The sequence below is a fragment of the Mercenaria mercenaria genome, chromosome 9, assembly GCF_021730395.1.
Source record: "Mercenaria mercenaria strain notata chromosome 9, MADL_Memer_1, whole genome shotgun sequence".
NCBI classification, from domain to species: Eukaryota; Metazoa; Mollusca; class Bivalvia; order Venerida; family Veneridae; genus Mercenaria; species Mercenaria mercenaria.
In genome coordinates this window covers 23,972,090-23,999,520 of record NC_069369.1, presented here as the reverse complement: position 1 = coordinate 23,999,520, position 27,431 = coordinate 23,972,090, and the positions used below count along the sequence as shown (strand labels likewise).

General features: G+C 34.8%; 1 protein-coding gene across 4 annotated transcripts in view; it reads right to left on the bottom strand.

Moving 5' to 3' along the window:
* The window catches only part of LOC123546723 (glycerol-3-phosphate acyltransferase 4-like), a 37,826-nt gene extending 12,664 nt beyond the window's left edge, over window positions 1–25,162 (bottom strand). For 2 of the 4 annotated variants that reach the window (XM_053551034.1, XM_045333221.2), the window contains exons 1-11: window positions 24,993–25,162; window positions 19,337–19,481; window positions 17,262–17,416; window positions 12,789–12,831; window positions 11,745–11,799; window positions 11,234–11,299; window positions 8,693–8,767; window positions 5,952–6,038; window positions 5,145–5,238; window positions 3,999–4,114; window positions 1,460–1,515 (exon numbers count right to left, since the gene is read on the bottom strand). In XM_053551034.1, the coding sequence (XP_053407009.1) occupies window positions 1,460–1,515; window positions 3,999–4,114; window positions 5,145–5,238; window positions 5,952–6,038; window positions 8,693–8,767; window positions 11,234–11,299; window positions 11,745–11,799; window positions 12,789–12,831; window positions 17,262–17,416; window positions 19,337–19,481; window positions 24,993–25,136 (1,036 nt within the window). In that variant the 5' untranslated portion in view covers window positions 25,137–25,162. The other 2 variants (XM_045333223.2, XM_045333222.2) reach the window with 2 other exon arrangements.
* Between the last annotated feature and the right edge of the window lie 2,269 nt (window positions 25,163–27,431).

The following is a 27,431-nucleotide window of genomic DNA, read 5'->3' as shown; positions in this document are numbered from 1 at the left end:
TCTCAGCGTTCACATAACGTACACATTCGGTCCGCGGCAGAGTATTCTTAAAATACTGAGGATGTATAGCAGAAAATATGTGTCGTGTAATTCAGTTTGACACATTCTATTTTATAAAATTCCGTCAAAGAATGAGGAAACTGGCGTGTATACGGTACCGAAGTCACGTGCGTTGGCTTTTAGACTAGTTAGATACACGGTGTATGCCTCGGTAATTTTATCCTTGCAAGTATTTTCTCGGAAAAACATCGAAATTTAAACAAAGTAACGATCACACATAACACTGAATAACTGTCTTCATTGTATAGTAACTCGCGTTGACCGGTAACTCAGTTTTAATGCATGACATGCTTATTATCACGTTTTACAAATATGGTATATTGGTAATGCGGTGGGTGGGGTAGCGCCGATGTTAGGATTTTCGTTCCGGACCGATTGAGTTCTCAAAATTTCCGGAGCCCTGTCTGGAACCCATGATGGAATCTCGCCAATTCAAGAAAGGAAGCAAGATCTTGTCCTGATACAAGTTGTGTGCAAGTTTGGTTAAAATCATATCATAAATGAAGCTGCTATTGTGCAGACAAGGTCAAAATAGCTAATTTTGGCCCTTTCAGGGGCCATAACTCTGGAACCCATTAAGGGATCTGGCCGGTTCAAGAAAGGAACCGAGAGCTTATGGTGACACAAGTTTTGTGCAAGTTTGATTAAATTCAAATCATAAATGAAGCTGCTATTGTGCAGACAAGGTCAAAATAGCTAATTCTGGCCGTATCAGGGGCCCTAACTCTGGAACCCATAATGGAATCTCGCCAGTTCAAGAAAGGAACCAAGATCTTAAGGTCAAAATAGCTAATTCTGGCCCTTTCAGGGGCCATAACTCTGGACCCAATAACGGAATCTGGCCAGTTCAAAAAAGGAACCAAGATCTTATGGTGACATAAGTTTTGTGTAAGTTTGGTTAAATTCAAATCATAAATGAAGCTGCTACTGTGCAGACAAGGTCAAAATAGCTAATTTTGGCCCTTTCAGGGGCCATAACTCTGGAACCCATAATGGGATCTGGCCAGTTCAAGAAAGGAATCGAGATCTTACGGTGATAAAAGTTTTGTGTAAGTTTGGTTAAAATAAAATCATAAATGAAACCACTATCGTGCAGACACGAAATTGTTGACGCACGCACGGACTGACGACGGACGAAGGGTGATCAGAAAAGCTCACCTTGTCACTATGTGACAGGTGAGCTAAAAATGGTGCATCATTTAAATCATGTCAAAATAATCCTGAATACAAACTTGTGCATATCAGATCTGGTAGTGCATTTTAGATAGCATTACTGGAATTTTAATGAGTTTCTTTTTGAAGACAATAGTTCAAAATGGAATAAGACACACATTTTTAGTTCTAATTATCTCTTTAACAAGGTTTTACAGATAAGTTGTCAACACTTTATTTTACTTACCTTCTGGAAATATCAAAATTGGCAGTTTATTTTCATCTTCAACATGCTCTTGCATTCTGAAATATATAAATAAATTATGATATACAAATCAATATAGGTGAACCTGTATCAAGTAGCCACATGCTTTAAGGTGGCTCTGCACATTTGAAACAAATTGTTCTACATAAAGTATATTTTTCAAAGCATCATTGTTTCCAAAAGCAATTCAGTCTGTAAAAATGATAGTGTCATGAGCCTGAATTTCATGAGCTTGAACTTGTTAAATCAGTCGGAAAATTTTGTTCAAAGTTTGCCATACACCAACTAGAATTCTTACGTTGCTGCTTATTTTATGTTAATACTCTGAATTATTTTAATCAAAACCTTCCTATTGTCAAAGTCATCTTTAAGGAAGACAGTAGCGCTCACTGTTAAACATTTAAGGAGGTAGGATACCTTGTTACAAGGGTAAATTCGAATTAGTTGAACCGTAGCATGTTTTTGTATTTCGTGTAATATGAAGTTTTAACTGCTACAGTCTCAATTTCGTTTGTCTCTGTCCCTTCAAGTTCAATTTTTATCTGGGTTTGAAGAACATGACCCTCCAAAGGTATTTCATATTGAAAGAAGAAGGAAAATACAGATATTTAACACTTTTCAGTGTATTTTAGTTTCATTGATATCCGTAGAAGTCTGCATAATTGATCATTTTACTGGTATGCACGTTATCTTTCTAATATAAGCTTAAAATGTGTATGTCGCGGGGCTCGTGTTTCCATGGTAACGCATTTTCTCTCATTTTTAAACAGCTATGTATAAAAATAGGGGTTTTCGACAGCTTCAGTGCCATTCTGTTAATGACCAACATGAAATATTTGGGTAATATTATTAGCAAAATACCAAGCACTTTACATGGTACCCTATTTTCCTTAAATTTTAAAGTAACCATGGCAACAGAGATGTTTAAAATAGCTTATATCTTGCTGTTTGTCGTGATTTCTTAAAAAAAATATTGAATAAGATTATCTTTTTAGTTGATGTAGCTTTAAAACATATTATTTCTAACGTAGGTTACATTTTCGTGTTATTTGCATTTATTCAAACAAATTTCACAGCTTAGAATACGTACAACAGTACCCCTCGTCTGCCATTTTTGATGGAAAAATCGTTCAGCGTGCTGCTATTATTCTCATGGATATTGTTGAAATGAAAATAAAAAGCTGAAGCTGTGTTTCTTAAATAGACCAGTGTCAACGCTTTTGAATTTTACATTTAGATACATAGGTCACGGGCTTCGTTTCCATGGTAACATCAATTCAATTCAAGAAACCACAATTTTCTACTGAAATTTGAACAATTTTAGATCTTAGTTTTAGTATGTAAGTAACAAATTATCAATGGAACCTGAAAAATAGGTATTACAAATCAAACTGCTAGACTTTTTATTTGAAAATGGCCGTAACAAGTAACCTTTCACCCAACTATATTCCAAATAACATTGGTTGCCATCATCCATTTTCTTACATTCCGCATAACATTTCAATATAACTACATAAAAGAAGCAAAATATTGATTATTATTCAGAGCAAAAGACTCATAAAAAATATTTCAGCAAATAATGGTTATTTGAAAATAGTTAAAATAAAGAAAATGTACAGAATTACGTACTTTCAAGATAAAAGCTATTAAGTTTGCGCGGTAACTGACACGTAACGTCATGACGTCAATGACGTCATTTTAAGGCAACATTGTTTGGAAGCGTTTCTGCGGCAATTTATTCATTATTTCTACATTATTAAACCATAAAGCATCAGATCGAAGACAAGTTCATGATTTGTTTTCAGAAGAATGAATATACAAACACATTTAGTTTGTCGTAAACGTCGTCGTAAATCGTCACGTTAGCTTCCGGTTTGACATGCGCACATACAAATATGAAGGTAACCTACCTCCTTAATACACAGGATTTAACAGATTCCTAAAAATATTAATCTTGTCAGTACAATGGCTATCAGGCATTATTCTAGGTTTTCCAAATAACAGATGTTACACCATCACTTAAGATTGATCAAACATACAGAACTACCTAAAGAAGCCAGTCACCAAACTCCCAAATTGACTTCTTGTTCTAATGTCAAATTGCCAAATGTCTTAAGCAGCTAACTGCCTCAAGCAACAAGACTGTGTCACTTCCTATGCTGGCTGCTTAGTACATTTATTTTGTTGGGTTTTACGTCGCACTGACACAATTATAGGTCATATGGCAACTTTCCAGCTTTTTATGGTGGAGGAAGACCCCAGGTGCCCCTCTGTTTAATATTTCATCACGAGCTGGCACATGGGTAGAATTACCGACCTTCCATAAGCCAGCTGGATGGCTTCCTCACATGAAGAATTCAACGCCCCGAAGTCAGCAACCTTAACCACTCGACCACGGAGGCCCCCAGCTGCTTCGTACAGGTTTGATTTGTAGTTATAATTCTGAAACACTGTCAGCAAAGTTTAAATTAAATTGAAAATATAAATATCAACTGATGTAAAAAAGATTTAATTTAGATACCTTTTAGAGACAACTAGTCTGTCTTTTATTTCTGATCTCTCAAACCAGATGTGTGATGTAGCTCTTGACAAAGCCCTCTGCATGACACCTAGGAATCCTGAATGTGACTGACCAACCTACAACAGAAACAGAGAAATCTTTCGTACATGCTAGCTCACTATCAAATGACAGAAAGTAATGGTACTTATATTCACAGAACTTTCTATCAACTGAGTGCTGATCATTTCTACCTTCTCTTTACATTTAAAATACATTTCTTTTCATTCTGTTTAAAAAGCTTTGCATATAACTTGCACATAATTCTACATGTATCACTCGAAATATATATTTTTAGTGACCTATTATAGATGATAATACCAGTCAGTTTACAAATTTATAATCATATCAAAGATGAAGCTTACATATTTTTCATCCAAGAATTGCATTTATGACTTCTAATTACAGATCTTGGAAGCCTAGAAGCTTGATCTAATTTAAGTCCAAATTTCAATAGTCTAGCAGTTGACCTCGGACAGCTCTTGGTAATATATATAGAGGATACTTATTTGTTTCAGTGTAAGTTCAACAGTTCTTTCACTGAGTGAACACCAGATGCAATTTTTTCACAAGTGGCATAGCCAAATGTGCAAATTCAGAATATGTTACAGTGCAACCTCTGTAGAGCAACATCCTTTGGGAGATACAGATATGACTGTTATGTAGAGGTTGTTGTTCTGGAGAGGTATATTTGATAGTATATTTCAGCTTAGGGAAATTTTGATGATGCTGTTATAGAGAGGTTTTTGCTTAAGAGAGGGCCGCTCTGGAGAGGTTGTACTGTATTCTCAAGTGAAAGATATTTTGATTTTACATGTAAAACAAAACAAATTTTCTTTCAATTTCATGTTTCTAAAGCCTTGTTGTTGAAAAAGGGACATAACTCTGCAAAAATGCAAAATAGAGTTATGGAACCACAGTACTACATGTCAGATAATCACAGTGAAAAGAAGAGCGTGTGAAGTTTCAATCCAATCCCCCCTGCAAGTGGTTCCCAATATACTGGCTTACATAAAAAAACTTAACAACTCAGAAAATGGAAGCTGGCAAATTGGTGAGTGCAATAGCTTTACCTATTCTTCTAACAGTCAAGCTAAAACTCCTACTAACCATTGCATAGCAGTTATCACTACTAAGTATGACGACATCTAAAGGTGACGTGTGGTTAGCTACACAAATACCATTCTGTGGACGGTGCTCTAAACTGAAATGAAAATCATCTTTTAATTTTCCACTTGGGGGTGGGGGAGGCTTTGAAACAGTCAGTAACAAAAACAGTCTTTCCATCAGATGGAAGTGGGTGTCTTTTCTCTGTAGAGGACAAACCCACTAACACTGGGAATTATTTCAAGCAGGAAAGACGCCTCAAATGATTACCACCATCAAGCAAATAAAGCAGAATTAGTGTAAAATTTTGTCCAACTAGAAGTAAAGGATTGAATCACACACAGAATGTAACATTTGTTCACTAAGTAAGAATAGTAAGAAACTAAAAACTGTCATTAGTTTATACTAACTTATTTAGGTAGATAGCATATCTATTTCTTCAACTTTAACATATATATATATCACTCCTGACATCTCATGCCTGATAGTATTCATCATCACCTAGGTATGCAAGAAGAGAAGCTATTTTCCCTTTTAATCTATCAAGCAAAGGAGTTACTGGTTTGGTGTGACATGGCTAGAAAGTCAATCTACAACCTCCCAAACTAGAAGCAGTCTCTCAACCCCTAGGCTACCATGGTTGTTAAACTGCCATTTAGCAATTTGACTGACAGAACATTCCATTTAATACACATATATATATAGAATAAAAAAAAAGAAGGAAATGTATTTTTTTGTAATATCTAATATAGAAAATAGAACAGACAGGATTAAACTTATGATAAACAAGTTTTCATGATATATACTTACTAATTAAACGTTACAACAGCAGACATAGCACGGCATAATATTCTATGTGCCATTAGGCTTGAGACTCTGTTTAACAATCTTTTGTGTCTGTAATAGAATAAAAGTAAGTACTTAATAAAGAATAATTTCTATTACTTTATTAACCTGCAGTCACTAGTACACATGCACACCTCAATGAATAAAAAAAACAATGCCTCACTTTTGCCAACATTCAAACAACATTCAAAAGATTAAACAATTTGTACTTTTGAATAGGGGTGTAACGATACATCGAACTATCGATGCATTGCGATACTAAGTGTCCCGATAGCATGCATCGATAGAAAAGTCACGATCCAATAACAATCGCCGATAGTTCCTTCAACAATCGATAGTTTCGATAGTTTTGAAATTTTTGTAAATACAGAAATAATTTATAATTTATAAACCAAGAAACAGAGCCAGCTTTCATTTGCGCCTCGGAAAATGTTTACGTCTCCATTACAATAATTACCCTCACGGAATTAAACTACCATAAAGGACTGAGAAGTCTGGGAGATAATTAATAAATTTAGTTTCTTAGAAACTTTGATTAAATATGTTTAAATAACCTGTTAATTTTAGATCAGAAAATGTAATATGGACATGGAGAAAGAAGGCTATTTGTATTATACAGCAAACTGTTCGGTAGGGCCCTTCATTTCGTGCTGGTACGTATTTTTCGATGCTTTGGGTTATTAAACATGTTGACATTCGCAACAAAATGGCCGATTCGTTTGAGTATACCTTGCATAGGTTTATTGTTTTACTTATTGTTCCAAAGCCAAGGAAGGCAAGAAATATTTAATGTTAGAATTATTTCTGTCCGTTTCAGTTATACAAACATCTCAATGTGTGTTAACAGCAATTATAAACAGTGCCATCTGTTACACTGTGTAACAATGCCAGTTGGTAGCTTTACTGTATAAAATATGATGGCCGATAACTATTGCAATAGTATCGCAATAGTAACCTGCAATAGAATAGTATCGCAATAGTTTTTAAGCAATATCAATAGTATTGCAATAGTCAAAATTGGCCTCAATAGTCACCCCTACTTTTGAAAAAGTTATACTTTCGAATGTCTCCATTTTTCTACACTTTTACATATTATTGCTCTGTAATCACATCTTCTGTAGTGTCTATCAAAAAATATTCAACCTTTACTGACAGGGAGGGAAGTTAGGCTGCCCCTGAAGAAATTAATATGAATACAAAAGTGTAAAATTACAAATTGTTATTGGATTCCCAAGTCAGCTGGATGTACATATAACTGAAATTGAATCACTTGATCTGTGGAGTCTGACCTAACATTAGTTTTGGAAAATCATAACTCAATTGCCTATTTTTGTTATTATATAGATCAAATAAATGTTTTCCCTCTAGCACTGTTGTTCCATTCTCCAAGAATGAAGTGCTCAGCAACTTCTTTGAAAGCAACTAGTTCTGCAGGATGAGCTGCCTAGAATTTTCACTCTTCCTGCTACAATTTGTACTCGTCTTACAATTTGACTTTAACAGACAGCATCTTCTTTAAAGTCCTTCAAAAATGGTACATAGAATCTTATTTTGGACTGTCGAGTAAATAGCTAATGTGATTGTCATGCAGTACCGTAATGGTGCTAGATGGATTTTAGAGTTGCAAACAAAATTAATCAACTTCTGTTTTAGATCTTTCAGCTATCAAGTGTTCTGTATTGCTCCATTTAATTGGATTCACTTTATTTTTATCAAAAACTGTCTGCAGGACAAGTACTACAGCAAGTTCCACTTGGCCAGAGCCTACCAGTATTTCTACTCATATTTACGAGCAGACTGGGGGTTTTGTTGAGCCCTGGAATGGCCACTTACTGAACTACAATATAAAAGATAACAAGTGACCGAGTATTGCAGTGGCAATACAGAAGTCCCCTACCAGTATAAAACTTTGTTAGTGTTAGGAGCTAAGAAACAAAAACTATTTTTACTTAAATTTCAATAGTGAACTTGACCTACAAGCATAGATCATGTACACACACACATTGTCTCATCATGGAGAACATTTGTGTGCAGTATTAGGATAATCCATCAATGCATATAAAAGTTATAGAGCTGAAACAAATTTTTACTTGACCTTCAATAGTGACCTTGACCTTTGACCAACAACCATGGGTCATGTGCATGACAAATAGTCTAATCATGGGAAACATTTCTGTGTAGAAATAAAATATCCTTCAATGCAATTAAAAGTTTTGGGGCAGAAAAAAATATTCACTTGACCTTAAACAGTGATTTTGACCTTTAACCGACAAGCATAGGTCATGTGTTGAAACATTGTCTCATCATGGGGAACGTTTGTGTGTAGTACTAAGATAATCCATCAACGCATATAAAAGTTAGGGAGCGAAAACAATTTTCACTTGACCTTCAACCGTGACCTTTGACCTACAAGCATAAGTCATGTATGTGCATTATCTACATATTGCCATCTATACACATACCAAGTTTATGAACCTAACTCGAATACTTTTTGAGCAATCGCAGGGTCCAGATTTGTAGACGGACAGGACGGATGGAGGGCATTCCTAGAGTCCCTTACGATGAACCAGTAGGGGACTAATAATCTTTGTGGAAATATTCTTTACTATCAGTCTGGTGGTTTGCCTTATGCTTCAGCTCCACAAATAAAAAAGACTCCACACAAGGTCATTTCATGTCTCAATAAAATTAACAAATCAACTTACTTTCCATCTGGGAAATAACCAATCAAAAATGTAGATGTTATTAACCACAACAGGCCTGCAATACACAGGGTAAATCTGAAAAAATCATATTTTTTTCTATTACTGATAGTATACATTTTGTCATATATTGACATATATTACCAATATTTTATCTAAATGTCATGTAATAAATTAGTATAGAGGTTTAAAGACATTTATCTTTATCTTTCTTTATTACATGTATATACTTTCTACATGTTCTAATGAAATAAGGAGAAATATAATACAATCATTGTACAGTGAAATGCATGTTTTATATTTTCACTTTGAGAACTAAGGAGTTCTGCGCAACATGTAAATCTGCACTTTCTGTTAATGTTGTAATGGTAACGTTTCTCATTTATTTCGAAAATAAAATTTTATTTCAGCTGCCTGGAAAAGGAGTTGCTGTTGCTGTTGCTACTTCTAAAAATAAACAAATGATGTTTTCAAACATCTGAGTATATGTTAAACAGAAAATTCCAAGTTTTTATCATAAATATGGCTTTATTTTCATATTGTGTTATGAAAAAAATCATATTTCAAACCATTCAATAAAAATAAGAAAACAATATTCATGGAAAAAGCTTAAATATCCTCTATGTATTTTACATTTGTGGCTGTCAAATTATTTCCAAGTAAGTATACAAGCCTTTCTTAACTTAACTCTTAGCCTGCTGATGGCAAATGTTTCTGCCTTTGCGACCAGTGCAGGCCAAGATCAGACTGCACGGATGTGCAGGCTGATCCGTGCAGTCTGATCATGGTCTGCACTGTTTGCTATTCAGTCAGTAAATTTTAAGTGAACACCCCTTCAAATAATAAATGGCACTGCCCAAATTGAATGACAGATCAATCCATTTTAGAAATTTAGCAGGGTAAAGGTTAAGTTATATACAAAAGAAGACTATTAATTGCCCAGCATTAAAAGTTCGCTACCAGAAGGGGCATTTTTCATATTTGCTGCCATAGAAACCACATTTTTTAAACTGGAATTTTACTGCAGAACCTACATATATCCTCCAAATAACCTAACATCTATTAGTAAGGCTTCATGAAAACATTTCTGGCACTTTTTAAATTATCACAGAATCATTTTTTCCCCTCATATTTTTGGACTATTTGTTGCCACAGGCAACCACTTTGTTGCCATTGCAACAAAATAAAAGGAAGTGCATACTCTGCCAACTATGCAAGTATCAAGTTTCATGAAAAAACATCTTGCACTTTTTTAAGTTTTGACAAAATTCCCCATTTGTGTCTGACAGGACAGACTGATGGCGGAATGGATGGAAAAAATGAAATAATGTGCATGGTCCTTACACTGTCTTCTACCTAATTACCAAATTTCATGAAAAAAAATCTCTTGTACTTTTAAAGTATTTGCAGAATCCATATAATCTACCAATAATTAGTCAGGTTTCATGAAAATATTTCTTGCACTTTTTTATGTTATCACAGAATCTATTTTTTCTCTCATATTTTTGGACTATTTTTTGCCATAGCAACTACATTTTTTGCCATAGCAACAAAACAAGAGCTGTCCATAAGACAGCGCGCTCGACTTTTCTCAGTGCTTGACTCTGAATTAGAGCTTTGCCAGTAAAAAAAATTCAATGTTAAAAAGGGACATAATTCTGTCAAAATTCAAATCAGAGTTATGGGAATTGTGTCTCCTGGTGTAGACTTTGATAGAAAATAACTACTTTCAGTTTCAAGTCAAAAGCTTTAATAGTAACAGAGATATTTGACTTTATCAAAAAATTTTTTTTTTAAATCTAAGTTAAAAAGGGGCATAATTCTGTCAAAATTCAAACTAGAATTATGGGAATTGTGTCTCCTGGTGTAGACTTTGATAGTAAATAACTATTTTGAGTTTCAAGTAAAAAGCTTTAATAGTAAAAGAGATATTTGACTTTATCAAAAATTTTAACAAAAATTCTAAGTTAAAAAGAGGTATAATTCTGTCAAAATTCAATCAGAGTTGTGGGGATTGTTTCTTCTGGTGTAGACTTTGATAGTAAATAACTATTTTAAGTTTCAAGTCAATAGCTTTGATAGTAACAGAGATATACTTTATAAAAAACTTTAACCAACGCCGACGTCGGGGCGAGTGCAATAGCTCTACATTTTCTTTCAAAAGTCGAGCTAATAAATGGGGTTGCATATTCTCCATATTACCATCTACCCATGTACCAAGTTTAAAAAAAAAAAGTGTCTTGTACTTTTAAAGTTTTCAGGATCCCACTTTGTACAACTAACGGATAGAAGCAAACCGAAAGTCCCCCCCAGTGAACACCTGAGACTAATAATCTTAATCTATGTTATTTTTACTCTATACTTTTCTTATCTTTCAGCAAACACCAACCTTACCAATAAACAGTTATAATTCAGATCTGTGATAAATAACCTAGAAGTATTCAGGCATTTTTAACAACAACCAAACCCATTACACAATAGGAACAGCGTACATAAATGGTAAATGAATGCCACAGTTAGAGTATAACAGTAGAATAAGCATACCTAAATGGTAAAAGAATGCCGTAACGAATTAAGCAGCCAATCCACCATAGAATTGTGAGACGTACACTGAAAACATAAATTTTGATAGAATTAAGCAAAATGTAGCACAGAAAACAACTTGTTTGTTTACTTACGTAGGTATCCAACAATTAAAGATAAAAGGCAATTATCTTACTGCAAAGTGTTCTTAACTTTCTTTACCTATTCAGTTATTCTACAAAAATATGTATCAAGAGGTGTAATTTGCCATGGATATTTCCATTACCTTGTGACTGAACTAAAGTCCCAAATGGTCTTAAGATCTGTCTAGTGACTCTAGTCCATTTGAATAAACACTCACACAACTTCTAGTTTTAGAGTAACAAATCGAAATTTACCATCTAACCATGACAATAACATATTAATACTTTAAGTATTAATGATTTCCCTAAAACAGTCAATCAAAAGGCAACAATTTTGCTGACTTCAATTATAAGGAAGGATCACAAGAGTATTCTACAAAGGTTCTTACCTTATAAACTGGTAACCTTTATCTGTTCTAGTCAGTAAATTCCAGCTCTTTAAATCTGAACAGAGTAGTAAGAAGTTTTGTTAATAAATATGGCAAAGAAAGCTATCGTATTAACTAAAAAGAACATAGCTGGTACTCAGCCTTTACAAATTACACAGTGTAACACCTGTATGATAATGAATAATGATAAAAATAAATCTTTACACATTCCCAAGAATCTGGCAGCAAAATCATTTACATGAAAAGCATACGTGTACATTTCAATAGTACTTAATTTTTTGTTTGTTTTGATAAAGTCAAATTTGCATTGCACTGCCTAGTTCCATTTCTAGTCACTCTTTCACCTTTTTTGATTCAAACATTTACTGCAAAATCATTGATATTCATATGGGACTACTTTTTGTGGATTTTCATTTAAAATAATCTATTATGTTTCAATCAATGAAATTAAACCTTAAGAAACAAGGAAAAATCCTTTATATTTTATCTTTAACCTTTACCCTGCTAAATTTCTAAAATGGACAGGTCTATCGTTCGATTTGGGCAGTACCATTTATTCCTCGAAGGGGTGTTAACTGAAAACTTACTGACCAAATTGCGAACAGTGCAGACCATGATCAGCCTGCGTCTGCACTGGACGCAAAGGCAAAATTACTTGCCACCAGCAGGCTAAAGGTTAACTTTGAAACCCAGAAATTACTTGCCACCAGCAGGCTAAAGGTCAATTTTGAAACCCAAAAATTTAACCTTTAGCCTGCTGGCGGCAAGTGATTCTGCCTTTGCGACCACGGATGTGCAGGCTGATCCATGCAGTCTGATCATGGTCTGCACTGTTCACTATTCAGTCAGTAAATTTTCAGTCAACACCCCTACAAATAATAAATGGTTTTGTCCAGATTGAATGATGGACCAGTCCATTTTAGAAATTTAGCAGCCTAAAGGTTAAGAACCCTTTAAATGGCCATTTTGGCCCAAACCATGAAATTTGATGCCAACAAAATTAAATGAGTTTGCCATCTTTATCTTTACAAATTGGTTACTTACCTTCAGCTGTAAATCTGTGAGTAACATCATCCTGAATGATAGCCTGTAACAAATATACATACAATTATTACAGCCTGGACTAAATTTCTGTCACCATCTTTTTAAATATTTCCATCTTTTCTTGTTAAGTTTACATTTGAACATTAATAAAAAGCGGAGTTGTTTCCTTATTTGAGAAAAGTGCCACTGAAATCCTGTTATACTAACTTTCAGTGGATAAACACTGCAATCAATCAACCAATCAATCAATCAATCAACTGACTGATTCCAGATTCAATGTGATCTTTCCCCATCAAGGTTATGCACCTGTCAAGAAGGCAATAGAACAAGAGCTGTCACAGGAGACAGCGTGCTCGACTATTTCGATGCTGGATAGTGAAACTGGGCACATCTAAGGAAGCTGGAGCTGTCACTAGAGTGTTTATTGCCTCCAATAAAAATGAAGATATTGGACAATAGCTTGAGTCTGTGTCAAAAGTATTAAGTAATAAGAGAGATAAAGAACATTAAATAAGTATAATTCTAAGCAAACAAGAGGGCCATGAAGGCCCTGTATCGCTCACCTGAACTATTGACCTAAAGATCATCAAGATAGTTTCATTAAGATATGGTCATAAATGTGGCCTCTAAACTGTTAACTAACTTTTCCTTTGATTTGACCCGGTGACCTAGTTTTTGACCCCACATGACCCAGATTTGATCTTGACCTAAAGATCATCAAGATTAACATTCTGACTAAGTTTCATGAAGATACAATCATAAATGTGGCCTCTAGAGTGTTAACAAGCTTTTCCTTTGATTTGACCTGGTGACCTAGGTTTTGATTCCACCAGACCCAGATTTGAACCTGACCTATATATCATCAAGATTAACATTCTGACCAAGTTTCATTAAGACATGGCCATAAATGTGGCCTCTAGATTGTTAACTAGCTTTTCCTTTGATTTGACCTGGTGACCTAGTTTTTGACCCTACATGACCCAGATTCAAACTGGACTTTAAGATCATCATAATTAACATTCTGACCAAGTTTCATGAAGATACAGTCATAAATATGGCCTCTACAGTGTTAACATGCTTTTCCTTTGATTTGACCTGGTGACCTAGTTTCTGAACCCAGATAAACCAATATCGAACTCGTGCAAGATTTTGTTGAGGGTAACATTCTGACCAAGTTTCATTAAGATTGGACCAAAATTGTGACCTCTAGAGTGTTAACAAGCTTTTCCTTTGATTTGACCTGGTGACCTAGTTTTTGACCCCAGATGACCCAATATCGAACTCGTCCAAGATTTTATTGAGAGTAATATTCTGACCAAGTTTCATTAAGATTGGGTCAAAATTGTGACCTCTAGAGTGTTAACAAGCTTTTCCTTTGATTTGACCTGGTGACCTAGTTTTTAACCCAAGAAGACCCAATATCAAATTCGTCCAAGATTTTATTGAGGATAACATTCTGACCAAGTTTCATCAAGATTGGGTCAAAATTGTGACCTCTAGAGTGTTAACAAGCTTATCCTTTGATTTGACCCGGTGACCTAGTTTTTGACCCAAGGTGACCCTATATCAAACTCGTCCAAGATTTTATTGAGGGTAACATTCTGACCAAGTTTCATTAAGACTGGGCCAAAATGGTGACCTCTAGAGTGTTAACAAGCTCTTCCTTTGATTTGACCTGGTGACCTAGTTTTTGACCCCAGATGACCCAATATCGAACTCGTCCAAGATTTTATTGAGGGTAACATTCTGACCAAGTTTCATTAAGTTTAGGCTAAAATTTTGACCTCTAGAGTGTTAACAGTCAAATTGTTGACGACGACGGACAGACGACGGACACAGGGCTATCAGAAAAGCTCACCGTGAGCACTTTGTGCTCAGGTGAGCTGAAAAGGGGATAATTCAATAAATATTGGTGCAAGAGTGATTTTTGCACCTTATGTCATATGATGTGGGTGATGATGTGGAATAACAACTTCAAGTTTGAATCAAATCCATTAAGTAATAACTGAGATATAGTGAAAATGCATCTAAGTTAACCTGAAAGTCTAAGTAAAAGAGGGGCATAATTCATGAAATATTGGTACCAGAGTTATGGCCCTTGTGTCATATGATGTGAGTGATGATGTTAATAAATATCTTAAGTTTGAATCAAATCCATTCAGTAATAACTGAGATAAGAGTGAAAGTGCATGGAAACTTTAACCTGAAATTCTAAGTAAAAATGGGGCATAATTCATGAAATATTGGTACCAGAGTTATGGCCCTTGTGTCATATGATGTGGATGATAAGGTGGAACAACTATTTTAAGTTTGAATCAAATCCATTTAGTAATAACTGATATAGAGTGAAAGTGCATCAAAACTTTAACCTGAAATTGTAAACAAGAGGACCATGATGGTCCTGAATCGCTCACCTGTTCCCACATGACCCAGTTTTGAGTATGACGTCGTTTTTTCTATTATTTGACATAGTGACCTGGTTTTTGAGCTCATGTGACCCAGTTTTGAACTTGACCTAGATATTATCAAGATAAAAATTCTGACCAATTTTCATGAAGATCTATTGAAAAATATGGTCTCTAGAGAGGTCACAAGGTTTTTCTATTTTTATACCTACTGGCCTAGTTTTTGACCGCACGTGACCCAGTTTCGAAAATGACCTAGATATCATCAAGGTGAACATTCAGATCAATTTTCATGAAGATCCATTGAAAAATATGGCCTCTAGAGAGGTCAAAAGATTTTTCTAATTTAACACCTACTGACCTAGTTTTTAACCGCAGTTGACCCAGTTTCAAACCTGACCTAGATATCATCAAGATGAACATTCAGACCAAATTTCATACAGATCCCATGAAAAGTATGGCCTCTAGAGAGGTCACAAGGTTTTTTTATTATCTGACCTACTGACCTAGTTTTTTTAAGGCATGTGACCCAGTTTCAAACTTGACCTAGATATCATCAACGTGAACATTCTGACCAATTTTCATGAAGATCCATTTAAGGGTATGGCTTTTTCTATTTTAAGATCTACTGACCTAGTTTTTGATCGCAGTTGACCCAGTTTCAAACTTGACCTATATATCATCAAGATAAACATTCAGACCAACTTTCATACAGATCCCATGAAAAATATGGCCTCTAGAGAGGTCACAACGTTTTTTCATTATTTAAACTACTGACCTACTTTTTGACAGCACGTGACCCACTTTCGAACATGACCTAGATAACATTCTGACCACTTTTTATGGAGATCCATTCACAAGTATGGCCTCTAGAGAGGTCACAAGGTTTTTCTATTATTTGACCTACTGACCTAGTTTTTGATGGCACTTGACCCACTTTCGAACTTGACCTAGATATCATCAAGATGAACATTCAGACCAACTTTCATACAGATCCCATGAAAAATATAGCCTCTAGAGAGGTCACAAGGTTTTTCTATTATTTGACCTACTGACCTAGTTTTTGATGGCACATGACCCAGTTTCGAACTTGACTTAGATATGATCAAGTTGAACATTCTGACCAATTTTCATGAAGATCTCATGAAATATATGGCCTCTAGAGAGGTCATAAGGTTTTTCTATTTTTAGACCTACTGACCTAGTTTTTGACCGCATATGACCCAGTTTCAAACTTGGCCTAGATATCATCAAGGTGAACATTCTGACTAATTTTTATGAAGATCCATTCACAAGTATGGCCTCTAGAGATCTCAAAATTTTTTTACTATTTTTAGACCTACTGACCTAGTTTTTGACCGCACGTGACCCAGTTTCGAACCTGACCTAGATATCATCAAGATGAACATTCAGACCAACTTCCATACAGATCCCATGAAAAATATGGCCTTTAGAGAGGTCACAAGGTTTTTCTATTATTTGACCTACTGACCTAGTTTTTGATGCCACGTGACCCAGTTTCGAACTTGACCTAGATATCATTAATGGGAACATTCTGACCAATTTTCATGAAGATCTTGTGATTATATATGGCCTCTAGAGAGGTCACAAGGTTTTTCTATTTTTAGACCTACTGACCTAGTTTTTGACCGCACGTGACCCAGTTTCGAACTTGACCTAGATATCATCAAGGGGAACATTCTGACAAATTTTCATAAGGATCCCATGAAAAATGTGACCTCTAGAGTGGTCACAAGCAAAAGTTTACGCACGGACGACAGACGCTGCGCGATCACAAAAGCTCACCTTGTCACTTTGTGACAGGTGAGCTAATAAAAATGGGGGATAATTCACGAAATATTGGTGTGAGAGTTATGGCCCTTGTGCCATATCATGTGGATGATGATGAGGAATAACTGTTCTAAGTTTGAAAGAAATTCATCAAGTAATTACAGAGATAGCGGAAGGACGCCGACGCCAGGTCGAGTAGGACAGCTCTCCATACTTCTTATAGTCGAGCTAAAAAATATTCAAAAATTTTCATGCTACAGCAATATCCTTAAATTACCTCTACTCCACATTTCATGAAGTACATCATGTCAGAAACATGGAAATCTTTTTTAAATGTGAGGTCGTAGTCTGGACGCTGTGATGGAATCTTGATACCCTCTAGAGCCGAAATTGAAATATCACGATAGATCACTTGATCCGAGTCTGTAAAAACTGAAAGGAAAGGTTATTAGTATAAATCATTTAAGACACCAGTAAGTACTAACTGCAGTATTAAATAAAGCAGAATGTAAATTAAAACAAGAGCACCGCCTTGCAGGTGCTGACGCTCATCTGATTTTTTTTGTGTAATAGAAATATTGTCCTACCCATGATTTTCTAAGTCTAAAAAGGGCCATCATTCTTGCAAAAAGCAGGATAGAGTTATGTTTCTTGATGTACAGTGTCCACTTATGATGGTGAAAAACTGTTGCAAGTTTTAAAGCAATAGCTTTGATAGTTATAGAAAGTTGACTTAAACATAATACTCAACCAAAAAATGATTTTCTAAGTCCAAAAGGGGCAATAATTATTGCAAAAGCAGGATGGAGTTATGTTGCTTGCTGTACAGGGTCAGCTTATGATGGTGAACAAGTGTTGCAAGTTTCAAAGCAATAGCTTTGATAGTTTAAGAGAAAAAGTTGACCTAAACATAAAACTTAACCAAGAAATCTGATATTTTCTAAGTCCAAAAGGGGCCATAAATCTTGCAAAAAGCAGGACGGAGTTATGTTTCTTGCTGTACAGGGTCAACTTATGATGGTGAACAAGTGTTGCAAGTTTTAAAGCAATAGCTTTGATAGTTTAGGATAAAAGCTGACCTAAACATAAAACTTAACCAAGAAAACTGATTTTCTAAGTCCAAAAGGGACAATAAATCTTGCAAAAAGCAAGATGGAGTTATGTTTCTTGATGTACAGGGTCTGCTTATGATGGTGAACAAGTATTCCAAGTTTCAAAGCAATAGCTTTGATAGTTTAGGAGAAAAGTTGACCTAAACATAAAACTTAATCAAGAAATCTGATATTTTCTAAGTACAAAAGGGGCCATAAATCTTGCAAAAAGCAAGATTGAGTTATGTTTCTTTCTATACAGGGTCAGCTTATGATGGTGAACAAGTATTCCAAATTTCAAAGCAATAGCTTTGATAGTTTAGGAGAAAAGCTGACCTAAACATAAAACTTAACCAGGCAGACGCAGACGCCGACGCCGACAACCGCTCAAGTGATGACAATAACTCATCATTTTTTTTCAAAAAATCAGATGAGCTAAAAATTGGAGTTCTTTCGCACACCATTGAAGCTGAATGGAAAATTTAATGCAATAAAAAGTTGAATACATTTTTTACATTACAATTTAATGCAACAGTAATAGCTGGAGTTAAATGCAAATGAATAGCATCTGTACTAAAAATACCAGACCCATACACATAAACTAAAACAGAGTAGAATTATCAAGCCCATGAATCTTAAAGATACATTCACTGTATCTCCAAGAAATTTTATCTAAACAAATAACGCTCACTTTAAATTTGCAGATATAAAACTCCCGATCAAGAGTTTTTGTCTCTATGAAATCTGTGCATAGAATTGCTGTAAAGCACTGAAAATCCAGAAAGCACTTAAATCTTATAAAAAAACAACTTTAAATAACGTTCTAATTTGGTTTTAAGTAACTACATGTATATGTGAAAATGTTGTAATCTTTTATCAGTATTATGCCATATGGTCTCATATTTTACAACAGTATGATAATATTAACTGGTCATTTTTGCCACTTCTTTATTGGACAACTTCAAGAAAGCACTCTTCAAAAACAATTTTATCATACTATTATCAAATACCTTGTAAGACCAAATTGGCATTAAACTTATCAGATATTATGACTTATTCACCAATAAATCCAGTGAAAACACTTAACCTAAGAAGAACTTTTAAATTATTTAAAGTTTCTTATATAAATATTTTAAGTGCTTTCCAGCACCTCCAAATGATTTTACGCACCCCTATGAAATTGTCATAATAAAGTCCATTCTGCCCGAAATCACAAACTCATGCTGATGAAATAACCAATTTCAAAGTTATCACTACAAACCTCGATTTTCTGATTCTTGAGAAGTGTCAGAAAGATTATCCATTTCTGGTAAGCCCTCATCACCTGACCCTCCCTCTTCCTCATACTTCTGTTTGTGTTTGTCCCTCTCTGATGCTGCATAACTGTTAATTCTTCTTCTCCCAAACTACAGCAATAAAACTTTAAAAGACAGTTCTATCTATGTGGATCAGAAACCAGGGGTTGACATAATTCGACAGGTATACAGAACATGTTCACAATAAGTTTTTAAAACAAGAGCACTGCCTACGGGTGTCAACGCTCGTCTGCAAGTGCTGGACAATATGTGAGAAAAGAGTTATAGTTCAGATTTTCTAAGTACAAAAAGGGCCATAATTCTGACAAAATGCAGGTTAGAGTTATGTTTCTTGAACTACATAGTCCCCTAATGATAATAAACAAGTGTGCAAAGTTTCAAAGCTGTAGCTCTTACAGTGTTTGAGAGAAGGTGGACCTAAACAAAAATTTTAACCAACGCAGACGCCAGCGATCAAGTGACGACAATACCGCGTAGATATATTTCAAAGACCAGACAAGCTAACAAATGCTAGGTGTGAGACAGCAAACAAATTCTGCTGTATATAATGAATTTGTAAGAGTACCTTTGTTAGTATAACATAAAGCATTCATCTTAAAGTATTTTTATCAAATTGTTAAGCAACCTGACCTGAATCAAACTGATATAAGAAGATAAAAATTTCGCAAAAAATTCAGGTGTCACGGTATCATCTCTATGGAAAGAATGCATGTGAAACTAACCATGCTAACTGTCATAAGATTTTTTTTTATGTTTCTGGTGAGTTTAACGTAGCACCAACACAATTATAGGTCATAGGACGACTTTCCAGCTTTGATGGTGCCGGTAGCCCAACTAATTGTGCGCAAAGGACTCTTACTATAACGCCCTCCACAGACAACCCACTTACCATTCAAAACAATGCGGAAAGTTTTCCTTCTATGTGTATATAACCAGCGACACAAATCGCGTCTCTAACTTTGGAGGCTTCAAAAACATATTTTACCCAAATTTTTCACACTAAAATTACATGTGTGGAAAGCTCATTCCAAAGACAATCATTGTATGTCCTAACTAATGAGAAAGCCTCCGATTTGTAGGCAAAACACTTTTAAACTCCATATAATTATGTCAGTGTGTTTTCCACTTACACCATTAAATTTCTACCTCAGTCATGTAAAGCTGTGTGTGTATCGAACTGTTTATTTTTAAACCCTGAACATACATACTCCACGCATTTTATTGGTTACATGTTTAAACATTTCAAATTTTCACATATATATACGAAAGTTTAACACGCCATTTTTTAACTTTTGTTTATCTTTGGGCGTTTTAAATCATTGCTTATGTTTTCCTAGTAAAAAATAACCACACTTGTGAAAAATGTGTATCGTGGGCTGAGTGGGAAACTATTGTTATTGTATATAAATAAAGAACAAGATACAATAGTTTTTGCACCCAGCCCTCGGTATGTAAAACTATAAATCATGAAGTTTCAATTGCCTTGATTTTCACCACAGTTTTGATACTAACTACTTGAGATGTAAACATGGTAAAAGCAGACATGTATACAGTAAATGCCAGTCTGTGAAATCAAGTCTGCCTTGCAGTCGAAAATTTGACACTAATGGTGCCAAAAGACCCCATGTGCCCCTTCGTGCATGATTTCATCACATGCGGGCACTTGGGTAAAGCCATCAACCTTCCGGAAGCCAGCTGGATGGCTTACTCACATGAAAAATTCAATGCCCCCAATTGAAACTCGAACCCTCATCGGTGAGGGGCAAGTGATTCGAAGTTAGCAACCTTTACCTCTAGTCAAAATTATTCGACGTTCAGATTGTTTAAATTTGTGACGGGGCAATCTAAACGTCACAACTTCGAAGGACCAAAATAATGGAAGATAAATCACAGAACACAGTCATGTAAAGTTATTGGTTTTATTGCTTGCGCATATTAGCGTGTATACACGGTAAACGTCAATCATGTACAGTACATACATCTATGTGTAAATCACCAGAAAATTTGTAATTTTGGATATTATTTGATAATTTTTACATTTAAATCCATGAGGAATTGAATCCCCTTTCGATACATGTAAGTTTTATTTGAATTTATGGCCAATTTGTGACATAATCGGCATTTAAACCTATATAGCATGTAAAGCGTCAGCAGCGATGAAAATTTCATCAGAAATTGCTTCCACTATTGTGGTCTTTTGAGTGTTTGACGCGAGTGGGGATATTGCCCATATGTAGGTATTTCAATGACCTTGACCTTTAATGTAAACAAATATGGCGGCCGTCGATTGAAAGTAGAAAGTGCAACTCGCTTGAAAATTTGTAAATACACTCGTGATTTTTTTTATGGAAAAGACATGTTCTTTAGGAACAAAATCGGCGGTGAAACTTTGCTTTTATTTAGTAGTAACATAGAAAGTTGGAAATGATTTTCAATTTTCATAAATACAGCAGCAAACAAAAAGAAATTCCTACAGATGATGGATTACCTCACAACTATTTTATTATTGCAGAAATTAAATCATTATCAACTCACATTTACAAGCAATCTGCCTCCAAAACTTCGAATCGTAAAGTGCTCACTGCGCATGCGCAGCGGAAGTTATGAAATTCTAAGGGAGAAGCAATTATTCACTTCCTGTATTTTTTATGGTCTATCATCACTAAAGGGGAAGTAACTAAAACATTAGTAATTATGGTTATAATGCAGTAATTCGGTCCAAAGTGTGCTTCCGTGGTGTAGTCGAAAGAAGTCCCTAATAAATAGATCCTAATTTTTTTCATTTTTCGCGCATTTGCACGTAAATCCGGGGCTTAATAGGCATTATTTCACTCGTGGAATGAATCTTACATAAAACAGGACACGTTTCATACTAATACTTGCATGTTTTCGAGTTGTTTACTTGAAAACGAAAGTAGGGTGTTTATTCTGCGGACCGCTTTCTGAAATGCGGCAATATGAGGGTACCTGACTTCAGCTGACTTGCATTTCACTGCATACTATTCAACACCCCTTTTTCTTTTCGTTTTCTTGAAGGAAATGCATGGATATCTTGTGGAAAATAGGTCAACCACGAAGTGAAAATCTAGAAACTGTAACAAAATTGGTCTGAAGTAGCTGAATTTTATATGAAACAAAGAACAAATTCTTTTATTGGTATATAGCCTTATGCATTCTGGAACTTATCCCTTTGTTGGAAGTAGTGGTTTCCCATTTGTTTACATTTTTTCTTGCATCAAGAGAGAAAAAATTTTATGGAGCAGAATCTTTTTTGCAATAAATTCAATTAATTTCTTAACATTTTAAGAACGGTATTGCCTTAAGAAATGAAGTAACATTTTGAAAAATAGGAAATGTATTATTTATAAAATGTCATTGAAACAGCTATCATTGCGGGTCCTGTTTTGACGATGACCTATTTTGATGCCATCTTTGTTTTCCTTCCCAATCGCGCAAGTGACATCGATGACGTCACTTACTATACACACTTTTGTAGTACAAACATATTTCTATCGCTTCCGAAAATTATGTGGAAAGTGAGGGATGCAAAGGTAAGAATTATCAAATTTGATCTTATCCATTAGATTTTTACCTGTTTTAGCTAATGCAAAAAATTCTTAAACTTTTAAAGCTATTTTCTTTGCAAAAATGAGTGTGGGAAAATCCATGGTCTCCGTCTGCTACGCGCATTGTTTTCTTTATCTGGTCACGTGACAGTCATGTGACAAGTCTATTTCTGTATTTTTTTCACCCTTAAGCATGTGGTACCCGCTATGTCTGTAAAGTGCATTATAATACTGTTAATTGAAATTTAATTGGATGTTTACAGCTGGTAGTTGCATGATTGGTTAGGAATGAGTTAGTTTTAATATGATTTGTTTATTTCAAGTTCCACAGAGGAAGTACAGTTGTTACTCCCCAACCTGAATGAATTTTATGTAAACACTGTACTACTGAAGAGTAAATATAGTTAAATCATGTACATGTTTGTATAACTATGTTGTGACTATGAGGTAAACATAGAAATAAAATTTAGAAAACCCACTTATTTATGTTTTTATATATTGCAAAGGCAGGTTGCCCATACTGGTAGATAACGTAAGTATCACATTTATCTTGTACTTGATCCAACACTGTGTTATAAAGATATAATTAGGCAACCAATCAGAGGCGTTGTTTCGGGTCCTTCTCAACAAATATGGCTGCTTTCATGCATGGCTGAAAATGTCAGCTCAATGAAAAATAGATAATTTGGCTAGACTGCGTCATCTTTCTTTAGTTCAAGGTTTGTTAAATCTGAATAAGATATTTATTAATTGAAATTAGATATTAGCGTTGTAAGGTGACAAATAATTCCTTATGGGCGTCAAAACTGGTCACGCGAGGATACCATATGAAAAAATTATCTCAATATTTCCTTAGTAGGAAAGCGTCAAATTTGTTGGACTATCCCCACACAACCTATTTTTGACCACAACCAATTTTCGACCGCCTAGGACTTTGTATGATAAAAATCTTTATAAGCCAAATTTACCAGTAGTGATTCTTTCACTGTTTACAGCAGAGACAGAACATGTTAGGAACTTTTTCTCCTTCAGTTTTTGTACTTGGAAGTTTATATAAACTGCATTTATGTAGCAGTGCCATGTTTTCATGAAGTTTTTCTTATTACTAAAAAACCTGCATGTTTCCTTGTCTACTACATATTCTTACTTAAACCAATATCAGTATTTATATATCTTTTGTACTAAATGTATATTGCTTAACACGTGTTTACAGCCAGAATTGTGAAGAATACTGTAATTAAATTATTTTGACAATGCAATCATGATGCCTGTCCTTGCAACAGTTTTCTTCATTTTCTAAGCAATTTGAAATATTCAGAGTGTCAAAAGCTTAGCAATAATATAATACATTGTCATCTATGACAGATATCAATGTAGCAGATGTGATACCCTGATTCTCTGGAGTTATTGAGCACATGCTATAGTACTTTAGATAATGTACTAACTTTTGTCTGCCATTTACTTTACCCTTCCCCTGTAATCTAGGTGCCAATTTAGGCAAGTGTACCTACAGTATATTGATCTGCCGTGTTGGTTTTGGTGTTTGTTGCCAGACTTGATTTGTGTGTGTTCTATGTTTGCCATGTTGTATTTAAACTACTGTAAAAGTTTAGTGCTGTTTCTTTTTGCTAAAATGAAAACACCACCTGTGGTCGGATTTAGGTTGTAAATTTTCAGCACGACTTCCTACTGATGGCTTTCAAAATCATCATGCCAGGGATTCGATCATTAAGAAACTTGAAACTTAAATGGTATGCTTTTATAGCACTTATGCTGATAGAAAGTGTGAGACAATAAACCAAAGATTTGGACTTGCATTTGTACAAAACTTGACAGAAAACGTGTTAAGCGGTCGAAAACTGGTTGTGCCGGGATACCTTAATCTCTCGGCCATGGATGCCCCGATAGATTTCCAAAACGTTTTACTCAATACTTCCCCTAGCCACTTCCTTAATAATATGATGGGTTTCAACACCATCTTCAATTCAAACAGACATTTGAGTCGTCTGCAAACCTTGCACACAAACAAGGATACCTCAAACACTTTCAGTAGTATCTGAATGTACTTTCTTCGGATCCCAAGTGACTGTCCTGCTGCTGCTAAAACTATAGTCAGAACAATTATTCCAAATAAAAAGAAAAGACAAGCTAAAAATGCTGTTAAAAGTAAATTCTCCATTTGGAACCTTGTTTGCGTGAACTAAGGTCAAGGACCTAATTAAAAGTAAGCAAAAGATATTTTATCAACCTAAAGTGTAACTAAAAGCAAAAAGAGTCTTTATTTACAAGCTATTAAAAGTTTGTGGCGGCTGAAGATCACTGTTTACAATGCAGCTAAAAATAAAATGAATCTCATTTTCAATTTCGTTACATGTAAAGGTAAATTTTATTTACTGTCGCTTTGTGAAACAATTAACATAACTTCTGTAGAGCTTTTTAGCGACCCTATTTTAAGAACAGTTAAAACCATGGAATTATATCTTACCCCCAGCAATTTGCTGGTACCCATTTACGGGTGCGACACCTTATGTACCAGTCACTTTATGTACCAGACACTTTATGTACCACTTTGACACTTAGTGTACCACCTATATATTATATAGTAATTGTGAATATGTGATAATTACCTGTGAAAACAACTTTGATTTAATCAGCTTAAGTCCATAGAATGTTGTTAACATTTCTATGGGAAAGAGTTAAATTTTACCTTATTAATTATGAAAATTAACTTTTAAATTTAGTAAAAAACATTTCAAGTAACATAAAATGTAACATTTTCATCAAATTAATACAAAAATGATCATCCACTATATATCATATATGTGGTACATAAAGTGTCCAAAGTGGTACATAAAGTGCTGGTACATAAAGTGTCTGGTACATAAAGTGACACATTCCCCATTTACAGCTGGTTCGACTGTGGCAATCGTGATAATGTGCCTTGACCAAGGACACACCGCAATGGGAGTAGCCAGGATTCGAACCAGGGGCCTTCACCTCCGTAGGAAAGCGTCTTAGCCCACTCGACCACTGCACCATGTAGCACACAGTCTGTCGTTACGTGCCATCTACCAGTTTCTATTTTTAGTACGTACTGATTTTGATTTTATATATACTGTATTAGTATTTGTCTCCATCTGAAACTTTCAGTGACAGCCATCTGAAGCTTTCAGTGACAGATATTTCTAGACTTCTATGAATTAGGCCTAATACTGTTCTTCTAATATGGCACCCTTGGCAAAAATCCCTCGCATACAAAATTGAACGAATACAACGAGAACGATCTGCAACTCAATACGTATTAGCCGTGTGCTTTTCCTTTACAGCCGTTTTAGTTGTTATTATTTTACCATTGTTTGTCGGGAAATAGCTTTAAGCTAATTTTGTTTTGTTTTTTGTTATGTTATATCCGTCGTTAAATAAAGTTTCTTGTATCTTGTATGTTATATGTAACAACTATATGATCAAACCAAGCAGTGTCACCCAAATGCTTAAAGATCTCAACTGGCAATCCCTTGAACAACGCCGCATCAAAAATTCCCGTATTATATGTTTTTAAAATAAAGTACAGTCTTATTGCAGTTGACTATAACCATCTCATACATACAAAAACCTGAATTACGTGATCCCACAATCTCATATTAATGACTCTTTTTTTTCCAAGAATAATTCGTTCCTGGAATCATGGTCTCTCCCTACACAGTCCAGACCCAGTTTGGTTCTATTCACCGAGCGGCTGACAACTGTAACCTTCTAATTTATATCTATGTTTTTAATCTTAGCTAGTTGTTGTTGTTCTTTTTAACTTTGCATCTAATGAGCTTGCTCAACTTTTAACAGTCTGTCCCTGACAAGCGCCTCCCAGTCTTAATCAGAATTAATTGTTGGGCAGTACACCGTAGATGTAGATTTCTTAAAACTGAAATATGTATAAAGTTTACCAAAATTTGATAACTGCTCTCTTGTCACATTCCACGACTGTATATTTATAGCATACTCTTTTTAACTGTAAGACTATATTTTTATATGCATTGACCTCGGATCTATGTTATTCAATTTGAGTTAATGCATCACTCACTACAATACCACGAACATATATCATATTCATGTTATTCGAAGTACTCACTAACCTATGAAAATATTTTAATACAGATACAATAATACAAATTTATAATGGAAATCAGCCAGTTTTTGACAAAACAGCAATGTTTGAACTGTTTTTGGGAACACTTTAAATATATTTTTTAAACAATCAAAAGGGCTTTTCCACGATGTTTTTTTTTTTAAATATTGACTTACATTCTCACTCCGTTTGCATTTCGCTGATAAGATATTAAATGTACCAAATTTCAGAACCATATACATGTAATAAAATAGGTTTCACCATTGAGTCAAACAAATGTAAATAAGTCAACTTTGAAATCTTGAAAGAAGCTTTTATACATTTTTATAAGTTCATCTTTAAAGACACTTC